The 23,476-nt window shown below is 36.4% G+C and overlaps 1 protein-coding gene across 1 annotated transcript in view; it reads left to right on the forward strand.

Moving 5' to 3' along the window:
- The window catches only part of TOPBP1 (DNA topoisomerase II binding protein 1), a 77,582-nt gene that overhangs the window by 7,740 nt on the left and 46,366 nt on the right, over nt 1-23,476 (forward strand). The window contains exons 7-10 of the mRNA XM_082839221.1: nt 842-1,021; nt 1,746-1,906; nt 3,616-3,779; nt 3,928-4,178. Of these exons, the coding sequence (XP_082695347.1) occupies nt 842-1,021; nt 1,746-1,906; nt 3,616-3,779; nt 3,928-4,178 (756 nt within the window). The remainder of the gene's footprint in view (nt 1-841; nt 1,022-1,745; nt 1,907-3,615; nt 3,780-3,927; nt 4,179-23,476) is intronic.

Here is a 23,476-nt window from a genome sequence, read left to right on the forward strand (position 1 = left end):
ATTATATCTTTTTATATCTGTACTGTGTTTTATTAAGCTCCCTAAATAAGTAAAATTAGGGAAAAAATTAAAATTAATAATTGTCTTTAAGTGAGAACTTTGGGTATGGCCAATTATGATATTATGATTGTGAGTAAAGTTGATAACTGCTATTGGTTTTCTGAATCTAAAGACAGTACATCTCTCAGCTCTCATGAACGTCAAAGAAACCTTTCTTGTTATTGTTTACTATATATTGTCCTCAGTTTCTCTATACCATTTCAAAATACATTGTGTTAAAAAGTTTTTTTAAGGCAATAAAAGATACGTATTTTTAATATGACTTATTTAACTATTTGCCTCTCTATCCTGGACTTCAAGTAGAATCCTGTTGACATAGGAATAGTCTCTTGAAAGTTGCTGTTTTTTATATTGCAGACATTTATAATTTTCACGGTTATTTTATACAGTTTATTAAACCACATAATTCTGTGAGTTATCCCCATGTTACAGATTAAGAAAATGGTTTAAAGAATTTAAATGATGGAGGCTGTACTCGAAAATATTGAGTTACCCCACAGTTGCCTCTGTCTCTGTGCAGTTTTGTAAAAGATAAACCCCCTCACATAGCATCATAGCATGTGTATTTAACAACACATAGAAAATATAATTGAGCAATAACCTAATATATTACCTTTTAATACACTATAGTATACTGTTAAAAGTAAGAGTAATTGCTGGTAACTTTAATTTTGTCCCAGGTAGATTTTTTTTATAACCTGTCATTTAAATATTTCTGCAAAGATTTTAATGGTTTGCATTTCTCTCTCTCTCTGTTTCTCTTTCTTAATGAACATAATAGGTCAAAAATATGAATGTGCCAGGAGATGGAATGTACACTGTGTGACTGTGCAGTGGTTTTTTGACAGTGTTGAGAAAGGTTTTTGTCAGGATGAATCCATATATAAGACAGAGCCTAGACCAGAAGCAAAGACTATGCCTGATACTTCAACTCCTACTGGCCAGATCAACACAACTAATAGTAAGTATCTTTCGGATTAAAGTAAACAATCAGTTTTAAGACAGTCAGTTTTCTGTGTAAGAATTGATTTGTTAATAGGATCAGGGAGGTACAGTAGGAAATTCCATCTTTTCTTGCTATGCTTCCAGGTATAATTGTATAATAAAATAACCGAATTGTATTAAAAAATTAGTCCAGAACTCCTGATATTTCTTTTTATAATGAGTGCGTACTTTCATACCCTCATGTAATGCACAAGATTATTAAAGAAATTAAGAATGTTAATAAAGACTTAAGAGAATTAATTTTTTAAAACTTGACTGGCAGGTATTAGTACATTTTCTTTATTAGTTTGCTGCAATTGTTATAGATCATCTGTATTCATATAAAATTTAAAACCATTTCTGTTTTGGAGGTATTAATGTTGGCAGTTTAACAAATGTTATAAATTTTTTTGCAAATGTAACTTTCCTGGACTTAAAGCCAGCAACTTCAGATTTTTATTGGAAGCAAGTCACTATTAAGAGAATGTATTAAATATATTTTCATTTAAATAAGATATGAGCCTTAATTAGTTTCATTTTCCCTTTTCATACTTTGCCACCAAGATTTCAGTAAAAGCATTTGAATCTTACTTTAGAAATTGTTCATGGCTCTTTTTGTATAGGAAAAGTTCATGTGTAGGAAAATATGTAATCACAATTATTTTATCTCCATAAATTACATCTTTGTTTTCAATATGTAGGTTATGCTCTTTCAGATGTCAGCCATATTTCCAACATCAGTGCAAGTTGCATAAATGAATCGATATGTAGTTCAGTTCTTAATAGCAAAGTGGAGCCTACACTTGAAAATCTGGATGTCAGTGCATTTCAGGCACCTGAAGATTTATTAGATGGTTGTCGGGTATGTCTTTATCATGTAATAAATGCAGTAAGTGATAATATACTTTAGTACTTGTAGCTTCACTTTGAAGACCCTTTAGAGTTGGGCTTGTTCCTCATTTACATAAGCCCTCCACTCTAGCTAAGCAGATGCACTCATTAGGCCATGTCTATCTTTTAGCTTAGGGGCTCTATGCCTGGGGTGTACCTTCATCTCTCATCCATTAAAAGTTCATATCATTTTTTTCAACTCTTCTCTGAACCTTCCTAATAACTACCTTAATCTTTGCATCTACTGTGTTTTGAGAGCATTTAGTTTCTGAACCACTTAATGAATTTTTATTTATAGCTATCATTTATTAAGTGTTTATAACATACTAGACAGTGTGCTAATTATTTCATATACATTGTTGATACGTTTTATATATAATCCCATTTAATTCCAACAAATAACTCTAAAACAGATAATATTGAGACTGATACTTAGAGGATTAAATTTCCTGTTCAGAATCTCACAGACATTAAGTAGCCAGACATCTACTCCAAAGCCTATATTCCTAACCATTAGATGTACTGCTTTGTTTAATATCTCTTGGGCTATTTTATTTTTTAGTGTCTGAGTAACTATCTTATAAGTGCCTTTGTTGGGATCATCATATATATATCTCCTAGAACTGAATACTTAATATATTCTTGTTTGTAGAATCAATAGGCTAAGCATTAATTCTAGAGTAGCAAAGATTTAACCTTATTTTATTGTTAAGGAAATTGGGCAAATTACCTTCCTTTCTATACTTTTAAAACTTAGCAGTTTACTAGCAGAACAGGAAGTGTGTTGTGTAATCTTTTATCTAGACTATACTAATTCTGAATATGACTTAATTATTCGTATAGAAAAACATATGATTCCTCATTTTTGTTAAAGTGTATTCTAGTGATGGAGGTTATTTAGTTTGGGATATAAATGCAGTTAGGAATAGATTGGTCATTAAGAAGTTTTTTAAAGACACGTTATGTAAAATAGAGTTGAAGAAGATTGTTATAGTGATTAAATTGGTTTAAATACATACATAACCCCATCCGTGCCTCCAAAAGTATATATATACATATTGATAGTTAAAAATAAGTTACTGCTTACATATCATCCTAAGCATTCTGCTTAGCTCTTTGACTTAAATTTTCTTGTTTAATCAACTCTGTGAAAAAGATATCTCAATATATAAGTAAGAAAATTGGTTTAAAGAGTCTGAGTATCTTGAGCTGGTCATGTGGTTAATCATTGGCAGCTGAACCAAAATTTAAACCTAGCTTTTCTGAATTCAAGTGTTTAATGCCAGTTTATTTCTCTAATTACTTTAAAATTTAAAAGTGGTAAGAACAATTTAAGAAGCTACCTGATTTTAGAAATTGCTATGCACTAATGTTCAGAAGATAATTGAATTATTCTGGCTTCTATTTTATTTAAAGCCTCAGAATACTTATCAAGTAGTGTCTACTGTAAAGGGTAATAATGCTATGGGATTGTGAAGAAATGATAAAATTTAAGAATATTTTAAAATTCAGACCTTCAGAATATACGTCACTTCTTAATGTATCTTAAAGTGTAAACAAGAGTTGTCTTATTCACGCACAATGGATTTAGATATATGCTTTTAATAAATAGGTTTCTATTGAGAGAAATAAGTCATTTTAAATACATTAATCTAAAGTAAATGTTTTCTTTCTTTGCAGATCTATCTTTGCGGTTTTAGTGGCAGAAAGCTAGATAAACTGAGAAGACTTATTAACAGTGGAGGTGGAGTTCGCTTTAATCAGCTCAATGAAGATGTAACTCATGTTATTGTGGGAGATTATGATGATGAATTGAAGCAGTTTTGGGATAAATCAGCCCACAGGTTTTGTCAGTTTTTAATTCAAAGCAATTTCTACTCTGTGATAATTTTTTTTAAATTGAATGTCCTGGCAATTATGTAAACTGCATGACAAGTGGGATTGTGGTCCTTATAGTTTAAACTAATATATAACTATGTACTATTTTTGTAGGCCTCACGTAGTGGGAGCAAAATGGTTGCTAGAGTGTTTTAGTAAAGGTAATATGCTTCCTGAAGAGCCATATATCCATGCTAACTACCAGCCCGTGGAAATTCCAGTTTCAGACCAACCTGAAAGTAAAACAACCCTTTTAAAAAGGAAGAAGAGCAGCTTCTCTAAGAAAGACTTTGCTCCAAATGAAAAGCATGAGGAAACTGATGAAGATCTGCTCTCTCAATATGCGACTAATAACCCAACCATAGGTAAGAAAGAGTGATTAGTGTTTACAGTCATTAAATATTTTGGTAGCAGAATACATACATATGTGATTTCTGCCAGGTTCTCTAGAATTTAGTTAAACTAACGTTTTTCTTCCCTTGAAGTTTTGTGTGTGTCACTTCTTTTTTTTAAGCAGGCAAGGCTAAGGGATTCTGGACCTTCTGACTCCCTCTTCTCTCTTCAACTCACTTGTTCCTCTTAGATCTGTTTTATACACAGGCATTACTTGGTTTGTATGAGTTTGTAACACCCTGAACTTTTATTTTAACCTTGTAACAAATGCCTCTTACTTGGTAATTGTGCTCTTTGATGGGTATAATGCTGCACTGTAGACTGCCATCTCAGGATGTAGTCTCAGTGTGGTAAGCAAAATTGCCAGTAAAGAGTTGTGGGCAGCATTTCTTATTTTTTTACTCTTTATACTTTGTTATTCTTCTCTTGTTTTGCCTTGTTCCCGCCCTCCACCCTTTTTTTTTTTCTGTTGTGGTTTTATTTTGTTACAGTTGTTTCAATTATAGTTTTATTTTTTCTAATATATTTCATATCTTTCTAATTGTATCTTGTTTTCTATTCTTTGATATTGTACTGATCTGTCCCTCCCCTCCCCTCCCCTCCCCCATGAGGCTTACGGAATCTTGGTTCCCAGGCCGGAGGTCAGGCCTGAGCTCCTGTGGTGGGAGCTCTGAGTTCAAATCTCTGGACTAACAGAGAACATAAGACCCCAGAGAATATTAATTGGAGTGACACCTCCTGGAGGTCCTCATCTCAGCACCAAGACTTGGCTCTATCCAACTGCCTGCAGACTCCAGTGCTGGACATCTCAGGCCAAACAACCAGTAAGACAGGAATACAGCACCATCCATCAAAAAAAAAAAAAAAAAAAGAAACAACAAAAAACTATGTTGCAGACGATGCAGTAAGGTAAAAACCTGCAAGACAAATAAATGACGACAAAATAGGCAACCTACCTGAAAAAGAGTGCAGAGTAATGATAGTAAAAATGATTCAAAATCTCAAAAACAGAATGGAGAAAATACAAAAAACATTTATCAAGGATCTAGAAGAACTAAGGAGCAAACGAACAGTGATGAGCAACACAATTACTGAAATTAAAAATACTCAAGGGGGCTTCCCTGGTGGCGCAGTGGTTGAGAGTCCGCCTGCCGATGCAGGGGACACAGGTTCATGCCCCAGTCTGGGAAGATCCCACATGCCGCGGAGCGGCTGGGCCTGTGAGCCATGGCCGCTGAGCCTGCGCGTCCAGAGCCTGTGCTCCTCAACGGGAGAGACCACAGCAGTGAGAGGCCTGCATAATGCAAAAAAAAAAAGAAAAAAAAAATACTCAAGGAATCAATAGCAGAATAATTGAGGCAGAAGAATGGATAAGTGAGCTGGAGGATAAAATGGTGCAAGTAACTGCCAGGGAGCAGAATAAACAAAAAGAAGAATGAAAAGAATTGAGGACAGTCTCAGAGATCTCTGGGACATTAAACGCACCAACATTCGAATTATAGGGGTCCCAGAAGAAGAAGAGGAAAAGAAAGGGACTGAGAAAATATTGGAAGAGATTATAGTTGAAATTGTCCCTAACATGGGAAAGGACATAGTCAATCAAGTCCAGGAAGCACAGAGAGTCCCATACAGGATCAATCCAAGGAGAAACACGCCAAGACACATATTTATCAAACTATCAAAAATTAAATGCAAAGAACAAATATTAAAAGCAGCAACGGAAAAGCAACAAATAACATACAAGGGAATCCCCATAAGGTTAACAGCTGATCTTCCAGTAGAAACTCAGCAAGACAGAAGGGAGTGGCAGGACATGTTTAAAGTGATGAAAGGGAAAGACCTACAACCAAGATTCCTCTACCCACAAGGATCTCATTCAGATTCAACAGAGAAATTAAAACCTTTACAGACAAGCAAAAACTAAGAGAATTCATCACCACAAAACCAGCTTGACAACAAATGCTAAAGGAACTTCTCTAGGCAGGAAACACAAGAGATGGAAAAGACCTACAGTAACCTAAAACAATTAAGAAAATGGGAATAGAAACATACATATCGATAATTACCTTAAATGTAAATGGATTAAATGCTCCAACCAAAAGACATAGACTGGCTGAATGGATACAAAAACAAGACCCATATATATGCTGTCTACAAGAGACCCACTTCAGATCTAGGGACATATACAGACTGAAACTGAGGGGATGGAAAAAGATATTCCATGCAAATGGAAATCAAAAGAAAGCTGGAGTAGCAATTCTCATATCAGACAAAACAGACTTTAAAATAGACACTATTACAAGAGACCAAAAAGACACTACATAATGATCAAGGGATCACTCGAAGAAGATATAACAATTGTAAGTATTTATGCACCCAACATAGGAGCACCTCAATACATAGGGCAAATGCTAACAGCCATAAAAGGGAAATCGACAGTAACACAATCATAGTAGGGGTATTAACACCTCACTTTCACCAATGAAGAGATCATCCAAAATGAAAATAAATAAGGAAACACAAGCTTTAAATGACATTAAACAAGATGGACTTAATTGGTATTTATAGGACATTACATCCAAAAGCAGAAGAATACACTTTCTTCTCAAGTGCTCATGGAATATTCTCCAGGATAGACCATATCATAGGTCACAAATCAAGCCTTAGTAAATTTAAGAAAATTGAAATTGTATCAAGTATCTTTTCCAACCACAACGCTTTGAAACTAGATATCAGTTACAGGAAAGCAATCTGTAAAAAATACAAACACATGGAGGCTAAACAATACACTACTAAATAACCGAGAGATCACTGAAGAAATCAAAGAGGAAATCAAAAAACACCTAGAAACAAATGACAATAGAAACACCATGACACAAAACCTCTGGGATGCAGCAAAAGCAATTTTAAGAGGGAAGTTTATAGCAATACAATCCTACCTGAAGGAAAAAGAAATATCTCAAACAACCTAACCTTACACCTAGAGGAATTAGAGAAAGAAGGACCAAAAAACCCCGAAGTTAGTAGAAGGAAAGAAATCATAAAGGTCAGATCAGATATCAATGAAATAGAAATGAAGGAAACGATAGCAAAGGTCAGTAAAGCTAAAAGCTAGTTCTTTGAGAAGATAAAATTGATAAACCATTAGCCAGACTCATCAAGAAAAAAAAGGAGAAGACAAATCAACAGAATTAGAAATGAAAAAGGAGAAGTAACAACTGACACTGCAGAAATACAAAGGATCATGAGAGATTACTACAAGGAACTCTATGCCAATAAAATGGACAACCTGGAAGAAATGGGCAAATTCTTAGAAAAGCACAACCTTCCAAGACTGAACCAGGAAGAAATAGAAAATATAAACAGACCAATCACAAGCACTGAAATTGAAACTGTGATTAAACAAAAAACAAAAACAACAAACAAAAGCCCAGGACCAGATGGCTTCGCAGGCGAATTCTATCAAACATTTAGAGAAGAGTTAACACCTATCCTTCTCAAACGCTTCCAAGATACAGCAGAGGGAAGAACACTCCCAAACTCATTCTACAAGGCCACCATCACCTTGATACCAAAGCCAGACAAAGATGTCACAAAAAAAGAAAACTACAGGCCAATATCTCTGATGAACATAGATGCAAAAATCCTCAACAAAATACTAGCACACAGAATCCAACCGCACACTAAAAGGGTCATACACCATGATCAAGTGGGGTTTATCTAAGGAATGCAAGGATTCTTCAGTATACACAAATCAATCAATGTGATACACAATATTAACAAATTGAAGGATAAAAACCATATGGTAATCTCAGTAGATGCAGAAAAAGCTTTCAACAAAATTCATCACCCACTTATGACAAAAACTCACGAGAAAGTGGGCACAGAGGGAACCTACCTCAACTTAATAAAGGACATATATGATAAACTGACAGTCAATATCCTTCTCAAAGGTGAAAAACTGAAACCATTTTCTCTAAGATCAGGAACAAGTCAAGGGTGCCCACTCTCAGCAGTATTCAACATAGTTTTGGAAGTTTTACCCGCAGCAGTCAGAGAAGAAAAAGAAATAAGAGGAATCCAAATCGGAAAAGAAGAAGTAAAACTGGCACTGTTTGCAGATGACATGATACTATACATAGAAAATCCTAAAGATGCTACCAGAAAACTACTGGAGCTAATTGATGAATTTGGTAGAGTAGCAGGATACAAAATTAATGCACAGAAATCTCTTGCATTCCTATATACTGACGACAGAAAATCTGAGAGAAATTAAGGAAACACTCCCATTTACCATTGCAACAAAAAGAATAAAATACCTAGGAATAAACCTACCTAAGGAGATAAAAGACCTGTATGCAGAAAACTATGAGACACTGATGAAAGAAATTAAAGATGATACAAACACAGAGATACACCATATTCTTGCTTTGGAAGAATCAATATTGTGAAAATGACTATAGTACCCAAAGCAATCTACAGATTCAATGCAATCCCTATCAAACTACCAATGGCATTTTTCACAGAACTAGAACAAAAAATTTCACAATTTGTATGGAAACACAAAAGAACCCAAATACCCAACGCAATCTTGAGAAAGAAAGCCAGAGCTGGAGGAATCAGGCTCCCGGTCTTCAGACTATACTACAAAGCTACAGTAATCAAGACAGTATGGTGCTGGCACAAACACAAATAGAGATCAATGGAACAGGATAGAAAGCCCAGAGATAAACCCCTGCCTATAATGGTCACCTTATCTTTCATAAAGGAGGCAAGAATATACAATGGAGAAAAGCCAGCCTCTTCAATAAGTGGTGCTGGGAAAACTGGACAGCTATGTGTAAATGAATGAAATTAGAACATTCCCTAACACCATATACAAAAATAAACTCAAAATGGATTAAAGACCTAAATATAAGGCCAGACACTATAAAACCCTTAGAGGAAAACATAGAACACTCTATGACATAAATCACAGCAAGATCCTTTTTGACCCACCTCCTAGAGAAATGGAAATAAAAACAAGTAAACAAATGGGACCTAATGAAACGTAAAGCCTTTTGCACAGCAATGGAAACCATAAACAAGATGAAAAGAGAACCCTCAGAATGGGAGAAGATATTTGCAAATGAAGTAACTGACAAAGGATTAATCTCCAAAATATACAAGCAGCTTATGCAGCTCAATATAAAAAAAAAAAAAAAACCCAATCCAAAAATGGGCAGAAGACCTAAATAGACGTTTCTCCACAGAAGATATACAGATTGCCAACAAGCACATGAAAGGATACTCAGCCTCATTAATCATTAGAGAAATGCAAATCAAAGTTACAATGAGGTATCACCTTACACTTGTCAGAATGGCCATCATCAAAAAATCTACAAACAATAAATGCTGGAGAGGGTGTGGAGAAAAGGGAACCCACTTGCACTGTTGGTGAGAATGTAAATTGGTGCAGCCACTATGGAGAACAGTATGGAGGTTCCTTAAAACACTAAAAACAGAACTACTCTATGACCCAGCAATCCCACTACTGGGCATGTACCCTGAGAAAACCATAATTCAAAAAGAGTTAATGTACCACAATGTTTATTGCAGCACTATTTACAATAGCCAGGACATGGAAGCAACCTAAGTATCCATGGACAGATGAATGGGTAAAGAAGATGTGGCAATGTATACAATGGAATACTACTCAACCATAAAAAGAAACAAAATTGAGTTATTTGTAGTGAGGTTGGTGCACTTAGAGTCTGTCTTACAGAGTGAAGTAAGTCAGAAAGTGAAAAATACCATATGGTAACACATATATGGAATCTAAAAAAAAAAAAAGGTTCTTATGAACCTAGGAGCAGGACAGGAATAAAGACGCAGACGTAGAGAATGGACTTGAGGACACAGGGAGGGGGCAGGGTAAGCTGGGATGAAGTGAAAGAGTAACATTGACTTATTTACACTACCAAATGTAAAATAGATAGCTAGTGGGAAACATCTGCCTAGCGGGTCCACCTAGAGGGTTGGGAAAGGGAAGGTGGGAGGGAGACGCAAGAAGGAAGAGATATGGGAACATGTGTATATGTATAACTGGTTCACTGTTATAAAGCAGAAACTAACACACCATTGTAAAGCAATTATACTCCAATAAAGATGTTAAAAAAAACAAAAAAAAAACTCAATATACAGAATGTTCTATAGAAAACTTTTAATATGATATCTAATATTAAAAATATTTCATTCTTATATACCAGCAAACAGTTCAAAAATGTAATTTTAAGACATAAAAATCAAAATATCAAAAAGAACAAATGAACATAATATAAATAGAAAACAAAAAATTAGGAATACTTATAACACAGCATGTGCAGGATCTTATGAGTGTAGTTATACTTTATTGAAAAACATTAAAAAAAGATAAAACTGTATGCTGATATTCTATATTCATGGAAAGGAAGAATTTTTCATTGTAAAGTTGTCAATTCTGCTCCAAATTATAAATTTAATAGAATCCCAACCAAATTCCCATACTGATTTATGCAAACTGACAAACTAATTTAAAAAATTAGAAGCAAAGGTCCAAAAAAGGGTAAGACACTTTTGTAAAGAAAATTGGAGAGTCCTTTTATTTCAGATATCAAAACATTTTACACAAAGTTATTATAATAAGATGGTTTATCACTGCAGTATCTCAATGGAACAGAATAAAAAGCTTAAACACAGATCCCCATTTAACAGACCCTTAATAAATGACAGGGGCAGCAGTGCAAATTAGTAGAAAAAGGATGGCCTGTTCAATAAAAAGTTTGAAAACAAGTGATTATCCACATGGATAATCTGAACACTTCTTATCAAATACAAAAATCAACTCCATGTGGATTGAAGACGTAACGTGGGAAGGCAAAACTTTAAGACCTCTAAAAAATATACATAAAAGTAACTTTATGACCCTCAGATAGGAAAACTTGTATAAAATAGAAAACCACAGACCACAAAATAAGATTGAAAAATCCAACTACTTTAAAGTATTCATCAAATAACACTCAAAAAGATGCTCTACCTTATTAGCAGTCAGTTATAAGATTAAAACCACAATGAGATCCCACTTTACATCCATCAAATTAATAAGAATTTCAAGCCTTATGGGAAATTCTAAATGTTGAAAGGATGTGCAATAGGAATCCTTACTATTGTTCTAGTATAAAGTGGTAAACTAGACCAAACACTTCAGAAAGCAATATGCATTATGTAAGAAAGTGGAATATTGTACATATCTCAGGAATCAGCGAAGCCAACCCTAGAAAAATTCTTGCTCATGTGCACAGAGACATGCATAAGAACAATCTCAGCAGTACGGTTTGTACTGTATTGGCAAAACAACAAAGCAAAACCAAAAAAAACACAATAAAAATATCCTTAGGTGGAAAAATAAATTGTGGTATGTTCATATACTAGTGTGGTACATTCATAACCAGTTACTTGGATGAGATGAATACCTCTCATGCTGAGGTTAGGATAGCAAAAGAGTACATACCATGTATCACTTATGTAAGTCAAAATACACGCAAAATGAAGTAGTGTATATATTACTTACAGTTATATACATGTTGTAAACCACAAAGAAAATGGAAAGGGATTCACAGGAGAATTTTGGCCACGTAAAATATTTTATTTTTTCTAATAGGTAGATTAGTAGTATATGGTTACTCATTATTCTTTATATGTTTTTAGATGTATTAAATACTTGATAATAAAAATTTTAACACCTTTATCAGAGTAAAATTGCTTTACAATGGTGTGTTAGTTTCTGCTTTATAACAAAGTGAATCAGTTATACATATACAGATGTTCCCATATCTCTTCCTTCTTGCGTCTCCCTCCCTCCCAATCCCACCCCTCTAGGTGGTCACAAAGCACCGAGCTGATCTCCCTGTGCTATGCGGCTGCTTCCCACTAGCTATCTACCTTACGTTTGGTAGTGTATATATGTCCATGCCACTCTCTCACTTTGTCACAGCTTACCCTTCCCCCTTGCCATATCCTCAAGTCCATTCTCTAGTAGGTCTGTGTCTTTATTCCTGTCTTACCCCTACGTTCTTCATGACATTTTTTTCTTAAATTCCATATATATGTGTTAGCATACAGTATTTGTTTTTCTCCTCCTGATTTACTTCACTCTGTATGACAGACTCTAGGTCCATTCACGTCATTACAAATAGCTCAATTTCGTTTCTCTTTATGGCTGAGTAATATTCCATTGTATATATGTGCCACATCTTCTTTATCCATTCATCCAATGATGGACACTTAGGTTCTTTCCATCTCCTGGCTATTGTAAATAGAGCTGTAATGAACATTTTGGTACATGTTTGGTTTTTTTTAGCATCTTTATTGGGGTATAATTGCTTTACAATGGTGTGTTAGTTTCTGCTTTATAACAAAGTGAATCAGTTATACATATACATATGTTCCCATATCTCTTCACTCTTGTGTCTCCCTCCCTCCCACCCTCCCTATCTCACCCCTCTAGGCGGTCACAAAGCACCGAGCTGATCTCCCTGTGCTATGCGGCTGCTTCCCACTAGCTATCCACCTTACGTTTGGTAGTGTATATATGTCCATGCCTCTCTGTCGCTTTGTCACAGCTCACCCTTCCCCCTCCCCATATCCTCAAGTCCCTTCTCTAGTAGGTCTGTGTCTTTATTCCTGTCTTACCCCTACGTTCTTCATGACTTTTTTTTTTCTTAAATTCCATATATATGTGTTAGCATACGGTATTTGTCTTTCTCTTTCTGACTTACTTCACTCTCTATGACAGACTCTAGGTCTATCCACCTCATTACACATAGCTCAATTTCGTTTCTTTTTATGGCTGAGTAATATTCCATTGTATATATGTGCCACATCTTCTTTATCCATTCATCCGATGATGGGCACTTAGGTTGTTTCCATCTCCGGGCAATACAGCTGAAATGAAAATTTTGGTACATGCTTCTTTTTGAATTATGATTTTCTCAGGGTATATGCCCAGTAGTGGGATTGCTGGGTCATATGGTTCTATTTGTAGTTTTTTAAGGAACCGCCATACTGTTCTCCATACTGGCTGTACCAATTCACATTCGCACCAGCAGTGCAAGAGTGTTCCCTTTTCTCCACACTGTCTCCAGCATTTATTGTTTGTAGATTTTTTGATGATGGCCATTCTGACTGGTGTGAGGTGTACCTCATTGTAGTTTTGATTTGCATTTCTCTAATGATTAGTGATGTTGAGCATTCTTTCATGTGTTTGTTGGCAGTCTATATATCTTCTTTGGAGAAATGTCTATTTAGGTCTTCTGCCCATTTTTGGATTGGGTTGTTTGTTTTTTTGTTATTGAGCTGCATGAGCTGCTTGTAAATTTTGGAGATTAATCTTCTGTCAGTTTCTTCATTTGCAAATATTTTCTCCCATTCTGAGGGTTGTCTTTTGGTCTTGTTTATGGTTTCCTTTGCTGTGCAAAAGCTTTGAAGTTTCATTAGGTCCCATTTATTTTTGTTTTTATTTCCGTTTCTCTAGGAGGTGGGTCAAAAAGGATCTTGCTGTGATTTATGACATAAGAATGTTTTGCCTGTTTTCCTCTAACAGTCTGATAGTTTCTGGCCTTACATTTAGGTCTTTAATCCATTTTGAGCTTATTTTTGTGTGTGGTGTTAGGGAGTGATCTAATCTCATACTTTTACATGTACCTGTCCAGTTTTCCCTGCACCACTTCCTGAGCTGTCCTTTCTCCACTGTACATTCCTGCCTCCTTTATCAAAGATAAGGTGGCCATATGTGCGTGGATTTATCTCTGGGTCTTTCTATCCTGTTCCGTTGATCTATATTTCTGTTTTTGTGCCAGTACCATACTCTCTTGATACTGTAGCTTTGTAGTATAGTCTGAAGTCAGGGAGCCTGATTCCTCCAGCTCCGTTTTTCGTTCTCAAGATTGCTTTGCTATTCGGGGTCTTCTGTGTTTCCATACATATTGTGAAATTTTTTGTTCTAGTTCTGTGAAAAATGCCAGTGGTAGTTTGCTAAGGATTGCATTGAATCTGTAGATTGCTTTGGGTAGTAGAGTCATTTTCAAAATGTTGATTCTTCCAACCCAAGAACATGGTATATCTCTCCATCTGTTTGTATCATCTTTAATTTCTTTCATCAGTGTCTTATAATTTTCTGCATACAGGTCTTTTGTCTCCTTAGGTAGGTTTATTCCTAGATATTTTATTCTTTTTGTGCAATGGTAAATGGGAGTGTTTTCTTGATTTCACTTTCAGATTTTTCATCATTAGTGTATAGGAATGCAAGAGATTTCTGTGCATTAATGTTGTATCCTGCTACTTTACCAAATTAATTGATTAGCTCTAGTAGTTTTCTCGTAGCATCTTTAGGATTCTCTATGTCCTCTGCAAACAGTGACAGCTTTACTTCTTTTCTGATTTCGATTCCTTTTATTTCTTTTTCTTCTCTGATTGCTGTGGCTAAAACTTCCAAAACTATGTTGAATAAGAGTGGTGAGAGTGGGCAACCTTCTCTTGTTCCTAATCTTAGTGGAAATGCTTTCAGTTTTTCACCATTGAGGACGATGTTGGCTGTGGGTTTGTCATATATGGCCTTTATTATGTTGAGGAAAGTTCCCTCTATGCCTACTTTCTGGAGGGTTTTTATCATAAATGGGTGTTGAATTTTGTCGAAAGCTTTCTCTGCATCTGTTGAGATGACCATATGGTTTTTCTCCTTCAATTTGTTAATATGGTGTATCACATTGATTCATTTGCATATATTAAAGAATCCTTGCATTCCTGGAATAAACGCCACTTGATCCATGGTGTATGATCCTTTTAATGTGCTGTTGGATTCTGTTTGCTAGTATTTTATTGAGGATTTTTGCATCTATGTTCATCAGTGATATTGGCCTGTAGTTTTCTTTCTTTGTGACATCCTTGTCTGGTTTTGGTATCAGGGTGATGGTGGCCTTGTACAATGAGTTTGGGAGTGTTCCTCCCTCTGCTGAATTTTGGAAGAGCTTGAGAAAGATAGGTGTTAGCTCTTCTCTAAATGTTTGATAGAATTTGCCTGTGAAGCCATCTGGTCCTGGGCTTTTGTTTGTTGGAAGATTTTTAATCACAGTTTCGATTTCAGTGCTTGTGATTGGTCTGTTCATATTTTCTATTTCTTCCTGATTCAGTCTTGGCACGTTGTGCATTTCTAAGAATTTGTCCATTTCTTCCAGTTTGTCCATTTTATTGGCATAGAGTTGCTTGTAGTAATCTCTCATGATCTTTTGTATTTCTGCAGTGTCAGTTGTTACTTCTCCTTTTTTATTTCTAATTTTATTGATTTGAGTCTTCTCCCTTTTTTTCTTGATGGGTCTGGCTAATGGTTTATTAATTTTGTTTATCTTCTCAAAGAACCAGCTTTCAGTTTTATTGATCTTTGCTATTGTTTCCTTCATTTCTTTTTCATTTATTTCTGATCTGATCTTTATGATTTCTTTCCTTCTGCTAACTTTGGGGTTTTTTTGTTTTTCTTTCTCTAAATGCTTTAGGTGCAAGATTAGGTTGTTTATTGGAGATGTTTCCTGTTTCTTAAGGTAGGATTGTATTGCTATAAACCTCCCTCTTAGAACTGCTTTTGTTGCATCGCATAGGTTGTGGGTCATCGTGTCTCCATTGTCATTTTTTTCTAGGTATTTTTTGGTTTCCTCTTTGATTTCTTCATTGATCACTTCATTATTAAGTAGTGTATTGTTTAGCCTCCATGTGTTTGTATTTTTTACAGATCTTTTCCTGTAATTGATATCTAGTCTCATAGCATTGTGGTCGGAGAAGAAACTTGATACAATTTCAGTTTTCTTAAATTTACCAAGGCTTGATTTGTGACCCAATATATGATCTGTCCTGGAGAATATTCCATGAGCACTTGAGAAAAAAGTGTATTCTGTTGATTTTGGATGGAATGTCCTATAAATATCAATTAAGTCCATCTTGTCTAATGTATCCTTTAAAGCTGTGTTTCCTTATTTATTTTCATTTTGGATGATCTGTCCATTGGTGAAAGTGGGGTGTTAAAGTCCCCTACTATGAATATGTTACTGTCGACTTCCCCTTCTACGGCTGTTAGTATTTGCCTTATGTATTGAGGTGCTCCTATGTTAGGTGCATAGATACTTAAAATTGTTATATCTTCTTCTTGGATCGATCCCTTGATCATTGTGTAGTGTCCTTTGTCTCTTCTAATAGTCCTTATTTTAAAGTCTATTTTGTCTGATATGAGAATTGCTACTCCAGCTTTCTTTTGATTTCCATTTGCATGGAATATGTTTTTCCATCCCCTCACTTGCAGTCTGTATGTGTCTCTAGGTCTGAAGTGGGTCTCTTGTAGACAGCATATGTCTGGGTCTTGTTTTTGTATCCATTCAGCCAGTCTGTGTCTTTTGGTGGGAGCATTTAATCCATTTACATTTAAGGTAATTATCGATATGTATGTTCCTATTCCCATTTTCTTAATTGTTTGGGGTTTGTTATTATAGGTCTTTTCCTTCTCTTCTGTTTCTTGCCTAGAGAAGATCCTTTAGCATTTGTTGTAGAGCTGGTTTGGTGGTGCTGAACTCTCTCAGCTTTTGCTTGTCTGCAAAGGCTTTAAGTTCTCCATCAAATCTGAATGAGATCCTTGCTGGGTAGAGTAATCTTGGTTGCAGGTTTTTCTCCTTCATCACTTTAAATATATCCTGCCAGTCCCTTCTGGCTTGCAGAGTTTCTGCTGAAAGATCAGCTGTTAACCTTATGGGGATTCCCTTGTGTGTTATTTGTTGTTTTTCCCTTGCTGCTTTTAATATGTTTTCTTTGTATTTAACTTTTGACAGTTTGATTAATATGTGTCTTAACGTGTTTCTCCTTGGATTTATCCTGTATGGGACTCTCTGTGCTTGGTGGACTTGATTAACTATTTCCTTTCCCATATTAGGGAAGTTCTCAACTATAATGTCTTCAAATATTTTTTTAGTCCGTTTCATTTTCTCTTCTTCTTCTGGGACCCCTATAATTCGAATGTTGGTGCATTTAGTGTTGTCCCAGAGGTCTCTGAGATTGTCCTCAGTCCTTTTCATTCTTTTTTCTTTATTCTGCTCTACAGTAGTTATTTCCAGTATTCTATCTTCCAGGTCCCTTTCTGTTCTTCTGCCTCAGTTATTCTGCTATTGATCCCTTCTAGAGTATTTTTAATTTCATTTATTGTTTTGTTCATTGTTGCTTGTTTCATCTTTAGTTCTTCTAGGTCCTTGTTAAATGTTTCTTGCATTTTGTCTATTCTATTTCCAAGATTTTGGATCATCTTTACTACCATTATTCTGAATTCTTTTTCAGGTAGACTGCCTATTTCCTCTTCATTTGTTAGGTCTGGTAGGTTTTTATCTTGCTCCTTCATCTGCTGTGTGTTTTTCTGTCTTCTCATTTTGCTTAACTTACTGTGTTTGGGGTCTCCTTTTTGCAGGCTGCAGGTTCATAGTTCCCGTTGTTTTTGGTGTCTGTCCGCAGTGGCTAAAGTTGGTTCAGTGGGTTGTGTAGGCTTCCTGGTGGAGGGCACTAGTGCCTGTGTTCTGGTGAATGGGGATGGATCTTGTCTTTCTGGTGGGCAGGTCCACGTCTGGTGGTGTGTTTTGCGGTGTCTGTGGACTTATGATTTTAGGCAGCCTCTCTGCTAATGGATGGGGTTGTGTTCCTGTGTTGCTAGTTGTTTGGCATAGGGTGTCCAGCACTGTAGCTTGCTGGTCGTTGAGTGAAGCTGGGTGTTGGTGTTGAGATGGAGATCTCTGAGAGATTTTCGCCGTTTGATATTATGTGGAGCTGGGAGGTCTCTTGTGGACCAGTGTCCTGAAGTTGGCTCTCCCACCTCAGAGTCACATCACTGACTGCTGGCTGCAGCACCAAGAGCCTTTCATCGACACTGCTCAGAATAAAAGGGAGAAAAAGTAGAAAGAAAGAAAGGGAGGGAGGGAGGAAGGAAAGGATAGAGGAAAATAAAATAAGGTATAATAAAATAAAAAAATTAAGAAAAAATATTTTTTTTTAAGTAAAAAAAAAAAAAACGGTTGGATAGAACCCTAGGACAAATGGTGAAAGCAAAGCTATACAGACAAAATCTCACACAGAAGCATACACATACTCACAAAAAGCGGAAAAGGGGAAAAAATAATATATCTTGCTCTCAAAGTCCACCTCCTCAATTTGGGATGATTCGTTGTCTCTTCAGGTGTTCCACAGATGCAGGTAATCATGTTGATTGTGGAGATTTAATCCACTGCTCCTGAGGCTGCTGGGAGAGATTTCCCTTTCTCTTCTTTGTTTGCACAGCTCCTGGGGTTCAGGTTTGGATTTGGCCCTGCCTCTGCGTGTAGGTTGCCGGAGGGCATCTGTTCTTCGCTCAGACAGGACGGGGTTAAAGGAGCTGCTGATTCAGGGGCTCTGGCTCACTCAGGCCGGGGGGAGGGAGGGCCACGGAGTGCGGGGTGCGCCTGTGGCAGCAGTGGCCGGTGTGACGTTGCACCAGCCTGAGGTGCGCCGTGCATTCCCCCGGGGAAGTTGTCCCTGTGTCCCGGGACCCTGGCAGTGGCGGCCTGCACAGGCTCCCAGGAAGAGAGGTGTGGAGAGTGACCTGTTCTTGCACACAGGCTTCTTGGTGGTGGCAGCAGCAGCCTTAGCGTCTCATGCCCATCTCTGGGGTCCGCACTGTTAGCCGCTGCTCGCGCCGATCTCTGGAGCTCCTTTAAGCAATGCTCTTAATCCCCTCTCCTCCCGCACCAGGAAACAAAGAGGGAAGAAAAAGTCTCTTGCCTCTTTGGCAGGTCCAGACTTTTTCCCGGACTCCCTCCCGGCTAGCCGTGGTGCACGAACCCCGTCAGGCTGTGTTCACGCCTCCAGTCCTCTCCCTGCGCTCCGACCGAAGCCCGAGCCTCAGCTCCCAGCCCCACCTGCCCCAGCGGGTGAGCAGACAAGCCTCTCGGGGTGGTGAGCGCTGGTCGGCACCGATTCTCTGTGCGGTAATCTCTCCGCTTTGCCCTCCGGACCCCTGTGGCTGCTCTCGCCTCCGCGGCTCTGAAGCTCCCCCCACCCCGCCACCCGCAGTCTCCGCCCGCGAAGGGGCTTCTAGTGTGTGGAAACCTTTCCTCCTTCACGGCTCCCTCCCACTGGTGCAGGTCCCGTCCTGTCTGTGTTTATTCTTTTTTTTTTTTTGCCCTACCCAGGTACGTGGGGAGTTTCTTGTGTTTTGGGAGGTCTGAGGTCTTCTGCCAGCGTTCAGTAGGTGTTCTGTAGGAGTTGTTCCACGTGTAGATGTATTTCTGATGTATCTGTGGGGAGGAAGGTGAACTCCACGTCTTACTCTTCCACCATCTTCCTCCTCTCCTTGGGTATTGAGTTTTTAAAAATTGTGGTAAAATATGCCTAACATAAAATTTACCGTTTTAACTATTTTTAGTTGTACAATTTAGTGGTACTATATTCACACTCTTGTGCCACCATCATTACCGTTCATGCCAGAACTTTTTATTTTCCCAAACTGAAAGATTATAGCCATTAAATAGTAACTCTGTCTTCCTCCCTCTGCCCAGTCCCTGGCAACCACCATTCTATTTTCTGTCTCTGAATTTGACCATTCTAGGTAGCTCATATAAATGGACTCATACAGTATCTGTCCTTTTGTGTCTTATTTCACTTACCATAATGTCCTCAAGTTTCATCCATGTTTTAGCATGTGTCAGAATTTCATTCCTTATTTAAGTTGAATAATAGTTAATTGTATGTTGGAATTGTCTCTTCCTTTCTGTTGATGGACACTTGAGTTTTCTCTGTGGTTGGCTTTTGTAAATAATGGTGCTGTGAACGTCGCTGTACAGGTATCTGTTCAAGTCCCTGCTTTCATTTCTTTTAGATACAGTCCCAGAAGTGGAATTGATAAGTCATATGGTAATTCTACGTTTAATTTTTTGGGAAACCACCTTGCTGTTTTCCACAGTGGTGTACCACTTTACATTCTCACCAGCAATGCACAGGGGTTCCAGTTTCTCCACATCCTTACCAACATATTGTATTCTCTGCTTTTTTTTTAATAAACATCATCCTAATGGGTATGAAGTGGTATCTCACTGGTGGTTTTGATTTGCATTTCCCTGATGATTAGTGACACTGAGCATCATTTCATGTTTTTATTGGCCATCTATAAATCTTCTTTGGAGAAATGTTTATTCAGTTGGGTTGATTTTTTTGTTCCTGAGTAGTAGGAGTTCTTTATGTATTTTGAATGTTGATCCCTTATCAGATACATGATTTGCATATATTTTCACCCATTCTTTGGGTAGCCTTTTCACCCTGTGTTCTTTGATGGACAAAAGTTTTAATTGTGATGAAGTCCAATTTATCTATTGTTTTCTCATTGCCCGTGTTTTTGGTGTCATAATTAAGAAATCATTGCCAAATCTAATGTAATGATGCTTTTCTTGTATGTTTTCTTCTAAAAGTTTTGTAGTTTTTATTCTTTAGGGCTGTGATCTGGGTATTATGTACTTTTCCTCTGCTCATTAGAATTATATGGTTTTTTCTTCTTGGTGTGGTAAATTGCATTAGTAGATTTTACATTGTTAAATCAAGTTTAAATTCTTCTGGATATGATATATTCATCTTTTTTTTACTGTGTTCAGTTTACTAATATTTTATTTAGGATTTTATCTATTCGGTGTGATATTGGCCTATAATTTTCCTTTTCTTGTTGTCCTTGTTGGGTTTTGTTATTATTGATAAAATGGATTGGTGAGTTACTTTTTTTTTTCTTTAATCTCAGTTTATGTATGATTTTTTTTTCTTTAATCTCAGTTTATGTACGATTCGAGTTCCCTTATACTTGAATGTGTGATGAAACTCATCTGTCTAACGGCCTGGTCTAATGGCCTGGCCTGATTTTATAGTACGGATTTATTTAATGGATATGAAACTATTTCATTGTTCTATTTTTTCCTGAATAAGTTTTGGTAAGCTATATTTTCTAGGAGATTTAAATACCAGTTTCATTAGTCTTTTTAACAAACCAAGTTTGATTTTTGTTTCATTAATTTATTGTCTTACTCTTTTTTTCTTCTCTTTTTTCTTCTGATTTCTTAAGTTGCACAATTTGTTTTTTTGTAGTCTTTTTATCTAAGTGTTTATGTCAGTAGATTTCTCTGCAAGTAGTAACTCAGTTATATTTCAAAAGATCTTTTATGTAGCATTTTTGTAATTGTTCAAGTCTAAATATTTTCTAATTTTATCATATCTTTGGTCTATGAGGTGTTTAGGAAGTGATTTTCATAAATGTTCTTCTGTGCCTCAGAAAAATAAAGTGTACTTGTCATCTCCTTTTGCAGGGTGGACTTGGTGGTGGTGGTGGTTGATTGGGTTTTGGTCGACATTTTCACTGAAGGCATTTCCCTTTAGTGTTTCTGAGTGGTAAGGAATACTCTGCCCCACGTCTAATTTGTGTGAGATCAAAGGCTTGACTCCTATCCCTCTATGTGATATCCCTAAATTCTAAGGGTATAGGTCACTGCCAAAATAGATGTTAATCGTTAGCTTTAGTAATCACTTAATGATCTGAATTCATGCTACTACTTCCTTTTTAGCCCTTGAGAATTTCTCTTGCTTTCTTGCAAACTCAGCTATGTATTTATAAGGATACCTTTAATATTTCATCCTGTATTTTAGGTGTTTTTAGTGAGTGGGTTTTGAATATCTAGCCTACCATATTTCTAGAAGGGAACTTTCAGTATTCTTATTTTTTTATCCACACTGTTTCTCTTCATGGTGTACTGCAGAATTGACTTTTGTCAGACCACTTGCTTATGCTTTAGTAGTGTATCATATCAGATCATCCTAATTTTTTAGGATGTTCTAGTATAAAGAAGCCGCAGATTGACTGGAAGTAGTTTTATGCATTATCCTTCAACAAGGGTACTTGCTGGAGGCAGGCAGTTGGTTTCTCAAACCTTCCTTTCTAAAGCAGCTAGTAGTCTACTGACTTTGAAAGGATTTAGTGACAGTAAATCTCAGTGAATCCCCAAGCATCAAATTTAGAAGAATGTAATCAAGTATTTTCAGTTACCTCTTAAAATTACTTTTGATTTGAGAGAGCTTTTTCAATAATAGTCTTGTCAAAAAGCCTATTATTTGGTAGTCTATTGGGCTACTGAATGACATCTATTTGAGAAAGGGTTTTATTTCTAAAATAAATGGGAAGAACTACTGTAGAACATGTTAATTTATTCTGTGTCTTTAATAACTTCAGGGTTTTACTTATCATTTATAAAACTTAGTATTTCTAGTTTGTTTTTATAGTAGTCTAAAATTCCCCTGGGCTTCTTCCTTCTTCCTATCTCACCACCTATATATAGACATCAAACAAAGTTGTTTTTTTCCTCCTAGATGTGATTGTGAACAATTTTAATGGCAAAATATTTTGTTTTTACATTTTATATTAGAAATATCTATTTTTAAAACTACTTTCCAAAATGTTTTATAGTATCATGTCACCTTTACTTCCATCTAAGCTTATTCATCCTCATACATCTCTATAAATTATAAATATACTGTTATCCCTTATTCCTTATAATATGAAACTGAGGGTCATAGAGTCTCCTGACCTACTGATCAGTAATGCTCTAGACAAAACTGCTTCTTCAGAGTGTCAGTAAGAGCAATTTAAATACTTGTATTAAGTAGGAATTAAAGTATATATAAACAGTAATTAGTTTAAAAGTGAAAACGGTCGTGTCTATTGAAGATGAAGATAGAAATAAGAAGATGGCACTATAACATAATGTTATGGACCCTGGAGTCAGACAGACTTCGGTTTATATCTCATTTCTGCCACCTAATAACTGTATGACTTTAGGTAAGTTACATAACCTCTTTAAGCCTGGTATTCTTCTTGAAGAAAGGGTATAGATACAGCAATAGAATGAGCCTAATAGTATCATGACCATTAATTACATGCATGTAAAGCACTTAGGCACAGTGCCTATATAAATAAATGTTAAGAATCCTTGAATACCTTCCAGGCTTGTTGGAATCCCATGAAGCAGGGCTTGGCAAACTGTTTTTGTAAAAGGCCAGACAGTAAATATTTTGGGCTTTACCAGCCACATTCTGCCTCTGTCACACATTCTATTTTGTTTTGTTTTGTTTTTGCAACCATTTAAAAATGTAAAAACGATAATACACAGGCCATGGG

The sequence above is a fragment of the Leucopleurus acutus genome, assembly GCF_964270905.1.
Source record: "Leucopleurus acutus genome assembly, chromosome: 5".
Taxonomy (NCBI): Eukaryota; Metazoa; Chordata; class Mammalia; order Artiodactyla; family Delphinidae; genus Leucopleurus; species Leucopleurus acutus.